Here is a 9461-nt window from a genome sequence, read left to right as displayed (position 1 = left end):
ATAGCTAAAAGCTCTGCTGGTTTTCTACCCGGAAGTATTTGTAATCAACAAGGCGATTCCCTCTATAGTCCGACCGGACGGATGAGTCATGGCCTTGTAAAAGATTATGTTTGTTTCTTTTAGTTGGCGAAAATGTGTCACCGCAAACGCAACAAACATCCACTAACTTTGATGGCGTTTTCTGCGAGCGCGGCTGAGCCATTTTGTACCGCTACACGTGTTTCTAGTGGGACTATGTTTACAAGCACAAGAGTTCAGCGAACCACCAAAGGACTGTCCTGCAGATTTACTATTGGTTCTGCAATGTAGGGAGTTTTTTTAAACTCTGAAATTGTATCCGCCCATCTAAACACAAAATCAGGGAGAAAGACATCAGTCTTTAGTTAAGCAAAGCATCTAAAGACTGACTTGTGAGTCTAAGGAAAGCCCAATCAGTCTTCTTTCAGCATTGGCAGTATAAAAACAATATCGGGGAGTGCGGCAAAGTGCCGCCTACCTACTTTTGTTTATACAGAATGTGCCTTTTTCGGGGCAATGGGGGGCGTGAGCAAGTAACAAGACGTGTAGCTCAGCGTGTGACGTAAAAAGTGACGTGGGAGGGAAGCCGCGGCTGGTCAGGCCTTCTGCGATTCTCTCGTAAGTCGGCCTGTTCTTCACCTTCCCTGTCATCTGAGGGTTAATGGCCTCTTCGTTTACGAGGGCAAGGAGGGCACGCAATTCTTTGTCTCCCCAGTTGCTCATCTTTACAGTGTCTGTCAGGTTTGCGTTTCCCTCTTGCTACTAGCTGCTCGCTAATTCCTGCTATCAGCTGTTTCCTGTTTATCCACCGCCAGTGGGTCGCACGTGCGGCGTCATCAACAGCCCCTCCCGTTGCGGAAGGCCGCCTCATTCTGTTTAAACTAACAGGGTTCCGCCAATATGACTACCCTACGAGGTGGAAAATTGGGCACTTCGGATCAACTCGCCAATCCGGCTGTGTGTCTAAACGCTCGCAGCTTGCCGGCAAAATGGCCCAACGTTCGCGGAAAATCTGGCAGTGTAAAAGGGGCGTAAAAGGGGCTTTACACTCAGCGCAAAGCGGTGAACAGCACAGTATAACTGTCAGTGCTAGTTTCAGACAGATGCAAATATAATTTTCATGACCAGCACCCACGTTGTGCAAGCAGCGTATGTACTTGTGCCCATCTGTGCACCCATGGGAGTGTGGGTCTTAAAATGATGTGTGGTCAGGTTCATAGTGTGCTGTTGCTATTTCGTGGCAGCAGAAAGCAATTGTGCCATTTACCCACAAAAACCTCGTCTGAAGTCTGAATGGCACAGTATTTTCCTGCTATTTAAAGGGTGCATTACTCAGATAGTAAGATGCACCTACATAGACAGGTTCAGAACATGCATACACTCTGGTGTAAGGGACTGTACATATGCTGCATCTTTAACTGCCAGGAAAACACAAGGTGAGGTGCTGGGTGCTACCCTTTTGCCTTTTCTGTGACAGCTTTCAAGAGCACAGCAGCAGGTTGTGTCAAATAACCTATTTACCTGAAATCCTGAGTGCAGAGCTGATCTTCTCCCATGCGCTGTTTGTGTGTAGGCCTATTGTCCATGGGACAGTTGTAAAGCTCGGGGTAGCCCTGCACTAAAATAATCAACTTCTCCTCCATATTTATCACAGACTGATATTTACAGATATCTGTAGGCTGTGATTGGTTGTTCCTCATCACCTGACATGTGGTGCACTCCGCTGCATTCCAAAAGTTGAATTCTGTTTATCTCAGGGCACAGCCATCGCACCCTGAAAAATAGGTGCTCAGGAATGCATATATGCTGCGACAGTATCATTGTGGTGTTTGAGCACATCTGCAGTGCATCTACATTAAAAACAATGAATTTGAGGGCGCAAAAAATGCGGCAAGTGTATGGCCCCTTACATACACAAGGATGCATGGATGGGGTGCAGGTGGGTGAAATAATTCATGATTAATGAGGAAAATGTGAAAGACATTCTGTAGAATGCAGAAAGCAGAAAAGAGCTGCAGAGCTGCTGTCCGACTCCCCATTAAGAGACGCTGTTGTTTTTTTTCCCTGTTAAAGGGTTTTTTTGGGGAGTTTTTCCTTATCCGCTTTGAGGGTCATAAGGACAGAGGGATGTTGTATGCTGTAAAGCCCTGTGAGGCAAACTGTGATTTGTGATATTGGGCTTTATAAATAAAATTGATTGATTGATTGATTGATTGACTGTGCACATTTACACACAAGGAGCAGCGTAACTTAACTGATTATTTCAGAAAAAGTTAGTTCTGTTTCCTCTGTGAAGTTTACAACTACAGGTCATGTTATGCCTCAAACGCATGTATGATTAGTTAAGGGACTACCTTAAACTACCTCTTTTTCAAAGTGTCATTGGATATGCCCATGGATTTAGTATAGATACAGTATAGATCAATGGAAACCGTAGCTCGTAGCCCATACAAGCCCGTAGGCTTCTATCTTCATGCCCCCAAATGATAAAATGTTCCAAAGGCTCTACTGTGGAGCCTTTCTTTGGCTTGCTATTTGTTTTAATACCACTGACTTCAACCTTCCACCGCTTGACACACAGCCTTAGTACATCAGGCATGTTAGCATTTTGCTAAAGTGCTTCTGGTTTTAAACTGCATTTACTCTTTGTCATGAATATTGGGGGATAGCTTAGGGAGAGCAGTTGCTCACAAACAAACTGGGCTTATTTTCTGTGAGGAAGCAGTAGTTCCTGATGTGCCCAGTGTCAGTATAAGACCATACTCATAATCCAAAGTCCTGCTTGTGTTTGTTGTCAGGGAGCTGAGCCATGCAGTGCCTGACATGTCCATCCATGGCAGCTTGTCTTCGGTACACTGCTCTCTGGACTTGGAGCACTACCAGCTGATCAGAGGGCTACTTGAGAACAACCTCGGAGAGCCTGTTGAGGATTTCCTGCGACCCTACAACCTACAAGACCCCAGCACCTACGTGAGAAAACAGGCAACCACATGGCCACTCTGATCAACAAACACTTCAGTCTGTGCTACATGTCGACATATTTGTAGCAAATGCTATTTTTGCAGACACTGACATCGTATAGCTACAGCAGTTTTGTCCAAAGTTTTGTGAAGAACAAGCTTCAAAATGGGGCCCACATAGGGTTTATAATTTATTGAATGTTTTGTGAGGTGTTTTATACTTCTGTCTCTTTTACTGGTCATTTTGTGTCTTTACGATGTAGTTTTTACCAAGTAGTCCCCACTGGAGGTCCAAATCCATGGATTAATGTTTTTGTGTCTCTTCAGACGGTGTTAAGTGGAGATGTTTACACCAACTTGTCATTCCTGGTGGACATGATGGATGTCAGTCTGGAGCTCTGGGACAGCCCCACACCCACTGAACAGAAACGCTCATTAGCAAGGTGGGGCTTTTCTATCTTTTTACCAACAATTCAGTCCAGATTTGCTTTCTTTCCAAACTAGTCCATACCCGAGGATGTGTTATGTATAGACGAATAAGAAATAAAAAACAGTATATTAGAGGAGATGCAAAATCAGAGCACTGTAAATGCACTGTGTAATAAATATTAATGTAAGACTAGTCTGAGTGGGCGGAAGTTTGCTGCATAGATCAGCCTCTCATTGGGCGGAACGAGCCACCCGCTTAAGTCCCGCCCTACCACCTCCGGTTGCAGTTTTCAACACGTCCTTTACTAACTTTTGCGGTGTTTGATCTTGCGGGGATGTAGCCATTTTTCTGCCATGGTTCGTGCCCTGTAGGCAATATTTTTGTGGGCGTGTTACACCAAAACCTGTTTCCCCCCAGCAATATTTTTGCAAGCGCACCGTTGCTGTGGCACCGCCCAGAACGATTGTGATTGGTTGAAAGAAGTACAAGCAGCCGGGGCGTTTTTTTCTCCAATCTTAAAGTGAGAGTTGGCCCAGCAAGACCTTTCTTTTCTTGAGAAAGGTCTGGTGAGCGAGACTAATGTAAGACAAACAATGCACACTGTATTTACAAACATGCTTTATGGCAAAATATGTGGAGCATAGTTTTGGCTGACGGCATGGAGGCACGTGTGTGCGTGGGCCGTGTCAAACCAAATGCACACTGTATTTAGAAACATGCTTCATGGCAAAATACGTGGAGCATAGTTCTGGCTGACGGCGCGGAGGCACGCGCGTGCGCCGGGCCGTGTACACAGGTACACACATACACACACACAACACGGAGAAAGAATGAAAGAAACAGTGCATAGTGCACAGTGCAATGTTTAGTTTGTAATGTTTGTAGGCTAATGTCAGTAAAGTGAAAATACGTAATGGCTGGCTCGCGCACACAGACACAGACGCGTGCACACAGACGCGCGTTCGTTCAGTAAAATAATTGCCTTAGTCTTCAGCAAGTGTTGGTGCTTGAAATTGCATGTCCCAAGTGGTCTCCGCGCATGCGCAGCTCGCGCTGCTAATGGTGCTGACAGTATGAATGGGTAGTGGAAATGCGAATATAAACAGTAGAAATGTAGGAAAAATGCAAAAACGGCATTGTGGCTGTCTGCACATGACCAAGATGAAAGCCTATGTGCAAGTTCAGAGAAATAGGTCAAAGCAGTGAGGAGGAAAACGGATGATGACAGAAGGACGGATGGAGGGACAGAGGTTTCTCCATTTAATAGTAGGATTCCAAATATATAAATAGTTGTACATGTGATTTACTGTGGAAAGCATCAAGAGGCACACAAATAATTGTTTAAAAAATTACAGATTGCTCAGATTGTTCTCACTGAAGCCCAGGTGCCAGCACAGCATATGCGTTTCTATTATTATTATTATTAATAACAATAATAATAATAATAATAAACTTTAGTTGTATCGCACTTTTCAAATCACTGCTACGAAGTGCTTTATGGCACAGATAAAATAGTATACACCATCAATATAAAAACATTACATTAACATTAGCATTATCACAATTAACCATAGCTGTAAATGCACCATGCTAAGCAAGCTAGCAGCTAGTATTAGGGTTATCTCTGCTCTTTCGTCCAAATATGGTCATTTCTGGCTCCGAAAATCCGAGATGGCAACAGCCAACAAACCAATGGGTGATGTCATGGTGGTTACGTCCAATATTTTATACAGTCTATGATGAAATATTATGTTTATGTTTCTCTTGCAAAGGTTTGACTTCATGAAATCCAAGCTGCTCTTTGAGAGTTTCTCCAATGGATCTAAGTCTGTCAACCTGGTGTCTCACTCCCTGCTGGCATACGACACCAGGTGCACGGGGTTAAATACAAGCACGAATAGATCTGATGGGACAAGGCACAATGTCTTTGACTGCATCCTCCAGCCATCCAAAACAGGCACTAATCGGGCATCGCTGCAGCTGGAACTGCATTATAGGTATCAGTGGAGAACTTTGAGGCCCATGGAGCATTTACAAACACAAGTAAAAATACAGATTTTAGATACTGTTAGATAGTAAAGAGTTGATCCTATAAATGGTGTTCCACCTTCCCTTAGATCCACACGTGATTCCTCCTGCTTCACGGTGGTCCTCAACAACCTGAGGGTCTTCCTCATCTTTGACTGGCTCCAGCTGGTGCGAGACTTCTTGCGTGTGCCGGAGGAGAAGGCATCGGGTGGTGCTGAGCCTCATCGGCGCTGGCCCAGTAACACCAGCACTGACTCATGCACCACCAGCACCACTGGGGCAGTCATGCCAAAGACAGTCAAGAGTGGTGTGGTCACCAAGAGGTCCACAGTGCCGGTCACACAGGACCGCTGCCTGGAGGTCAAGATCAACGTCACAGGTCAGATGAGAATGATCAGTGACTGAGATGATACATTTTTGATTGCTTGCAGGTAGCAACTATTTAGTAATGTCATGCTTGGAACACTCTGATTACTGCCAAAAAAAACACCATGAATTCTCCTAGCAACCAAGTACAGTAGCAACAACTTTGCTATGATCTTAAACATTAAACAGTATCTGGCACTGAAAATTCAAGAAACTACCTCAATAAGCCAGTGACCTCCCAGGGTTTATGAGGGTTATTTGTGCACAGCATATGCCATTGTAAGTATTTTATTAACTGTGAAGATGTCATGAGCTGGACCTTCACCAAATAAAATGTTGGCATTAATGTTCCCCTGGATTTTGAACTTCAGGGAGCTGCCCAGAATAAGTTGTAAGTGACACAGTTCTTTACATATGAATTTGACCTGGCCTGTCTGTATCTTTAGGCACAGAGTTTGTGGTTGTGGAAGACTCATCCTGTCTGGATACCAACGCCATCATTCTAAAAGGCACCACTGTCCTCACCTACAAACCCCGTCTGCTGGACAGACCCTTCTCTGGCAGCCTTGCAGGAATAGAGGTGACATCTCCCACTTTCACAGCACCATGTCTTTGTCAGACATTTCTGATGACAGCACTAGTTTTACCACTGCCACCATTAATCAGGATTCTTTTAATCAAAGTATCCCAATCTCAAAGACACCACTTATTTAAATAGATAAAGAATGAACTGAAATACTGCTGCTGCTATTTTTGCTCTACTATACTACCTATACCTGTACTTGCCATTGCAGATACGGTTATTTCTGGAAACTGGTTTAAGTTCTATTTGTGTTACTGATCCTATTTCAAATACCGCTATCACTGCTGCTAAAACTGCAACCTGTACTATAACCCTACAACTCCATCTCCTCCTGCTCATTCTCCTCTTACCCTCGATGGCCAAAAAGTACACAGTGAAGCTCAGTACATAGTGCTACTAACTACTAACCAAATATTCAGATCATTTTATTAGCTTTGATTCTGAGGTACCTTGTCACCCCCAGGTGTTCTCGTGTCGGCTGGGCAGTGAGCAGGAGACGGCGCTATCTATCATTGACCCAGTCAATATTCAGGTGGAACTGTGTGGTAGCCCCACATACCAAAGCAGCTCAGGCCTACTGGACGCCTTCAATGTGGAGGACATCCCACCGCTGCTGGAGGTCAGGGATGAGCACTCAACCAAAATAAGACATGCAACATGTAACTGGGGAAAGCACAGTGTGGTTAGCACTGTTTGGATGAACGGATAGAACATGTAACTGTCACCAACTACATTTACATGAACAAAATATTTTGTTTTTTTCCCATATTCTGAAAAAGACAATATTCCTACTACAATATTCCTACTAAGCTGTTTACATGGCTAATGATAATGAATATTCCACTAATATTCCTGTTAACATGCAGCCATTTATTAATGTTTGAGTTTTGAGACATTAACGATTAGATACCCTGATGTGGTTTATCACATCAAAATACGGAAAAGTGGAACAGCTGGTGATTCTTGTGCCATTTGCCCGATGTTTCCTACCAGTGGGCTTGTTTGACTGCATGAACTCAGACTCCTGCCTCCTCCTTCAGCCACCTTCTTAAAAAGGCCAATGTTGCAATATTTGCATAGATCCAAAAACCTGTTCATCAGTCTTTTAAAAGTAGGTGTGTTTTTACTTCAAACCAGAAATGTGGGCTTTTCTTTTGGGCTTGCATCTCTACCCCAGCCTTACAAACTGTTTGTGAGTTGGTTTGTGTACAGTGTCTTCATGACAACGCACAGAGCCAACTGTAAACATGCAAGACGTCGTGTGTCGCAAACTGCAGTAAAACTCCAGTTGAGATTCGTATAATGGACATGTCTTCATTGAAAAATACCACATTCAGAATAAGGCCTAAATCAGAATATCCAAATGGATTATGCTGTTTACATGATATATCAAATTCAGAATCTTGTTATATTCAGGATAAACGTAAACATAGTCACTGGGGAGAGTAGGGGTCAATGTAAAAACACAACATAGCTTATAAATGGGCATACTGCTCCTATAACACATCCAAAATTTTGTACCTATTATTGCCTTCAAGTGTTTGACAATTTTGCTTAGTCAAATGTACAGTGTTCTTTTTGGTCATAAGCCCAAAATTCAGACTCTTTACTGTTTATTACACCCACGTGATACAAATGATATTTTTACTTCTTGATCAGTGTTAAAGTCTGCCAACTTTATTTTATTTATTTATTTGTTTATTTATCAGGGACAATGCATATTAATGAACAGTGAAATGTAAATATGCCGGAATTAGCCAAAAGGCTAGTTTTCATCCGCAGTCCCTGGCCAGATCTGAGGTGGCAGCCTAAGTAATAAAAAAGTTAGAACAAGTTTAAAACAATATCATTGCATGCAGTTTAAGCAAAAATATAGTAACAGGTAAACATAGCAACAGAAACATAAAAGCAGAGCAAGCCAAGACTCTACAAGTAACAATTACAAAGCAGCCTAATTCACCAGAAACAAACAGACTGCGACAAACAACAGCAAGACAGTAACAATTACAGAGCAGCCTAATTCACAAAAAGACAGACAACAGCAAGATAGTAACAATTACAGAGCAGCCTAATTCACAACAAACAAACATAGACTGCGACAAACAACAGCAAGACAGACATAAGCAAAAGAATATGGCAGGCAGGCAGTTGTTAAAGAGCAGACAGAGGCAGCAGTTGAGTATTAATGTGTACAGGTTTGATTATTGATGAGCCATGATTTCCACTGTTTTGTGAACAAATGGTATGAACTGAGTTCTCTGATGTGTACTGGTACTGTATTCCAGTCCTGCGACGCCTTAACTGAAAATGCTGAGTGGCTAAAGGCACTTTTCCTAATGGGTATGACGCACTCTCCTCGTTGCCCGGTTATTGCTTGACCTCTGTGTGATGAAAGTTCGAAGTGGAGGGGGAGCAGTGTTCATTGGTTAACTCCAGTGGTTTTTAAATAGTTTTAAAGATGGCTCTTAGAAGAGTAACCTGTTGATTTCACTTTTATGAAGTTTTTAGGCATAAGAGACAAATTACAAGAAATGGTCAAAGCCTATGCAGCAGATATCGTGACTTTTAGTATCTAGTATGGGTCAACTCCAAAAACACTGACTCCTACATTTACCATAATGCAACTCACTAGTGTCTGTCATGAGACTCTTTCTGTCTGGTAAATGCCCACGTCTCACAATTGTTGGGAACTGGAAATGGCCAAAAATGAACAAAAGTGGCACAAGGAAATTGAAAGTGGCCGACTTGCTGTTGGGGTTAGAGCATATCACGGTATAAATCGAATCCCTTCACGGTAACGGTATATATCGTGGTATAAATTTAAGTGTAAAAGTTATAATAGAAGTGTTTCTGAATGGGTTTTATAGTCCCTTAGCAAAGCTAAATTGATAAAAAAAAACAAAAAACAAAACAACAACAACAAAAGCAAAGAAATAATGTATTTTTTAGAGCATTTATTGTGCAGAATGCAGATCTCAAAACTCAAAATTAAAACCCAGTACTCTATGGTGCAAAATGTCCCCTGGGATCTGTATCAAAAGGTAATTTCCTTCTTTTAGCAAAATCCTAAATGACT

The 9461-nt window shown here is 42.6% G+C and overlaps 1 protein-coding gene across 9 annotated transcripts in view; it reads left to right on the top strand.

Annotated features, from left to right (window-relative positions):
- vps13d (vacuolar protein sorting 13 homolog D) overlaps nt 1-9461 on the top strand; it is a 274881-nt gene that overhangs the window by 147108 nt on the left and 118312 nt on the right. For all 9 annotated transcript variants that reach the window (XM_050064560.1, XM_050064557.1, XM_050064558.1 and 6 more), the window contains 6 exons: nt 2817-2988; nt 3306-3421; nt 5181-5405; nt 5526-5815; nt 6249-6382; nt 6849-7004. In XM_050064560.1, the coding sequence (XP_049920517.1) occupies nt 2817-2988; nt 3306-3421; nt 5181-5405; nt 5526-5815; nt 6249-6382; nt 6849-7004 (1093 nt within the window). The remainder of the gene's footprint in view (nt 1-2816; nt 2989-3305; nt 3422-5180; nt 5406-5525; nt 5816-6248; nt 6383-6848; nt 7005-9461) is intronic.

The sequence above is a fragment of the Epinephelus moara genome, chromosome 16 (genome assembly GCF_006386435.1).
Source record: "Epinephelus moara isolate mb chromosome 16, YSFRI_EMoa_1.0, whole genome shotgun sequence".
In the NCBI taxonomy this organism is placed as follows: domain Eukaryota; kingdom Metazoa; phylum Chordata; class Actinopteri; order Perciformes; family Serranidae; genus Epinephelus; species Epinephelus moara.
This window is presented reverse-complemented; position numbering and strand designations above follow the sequence as displayed.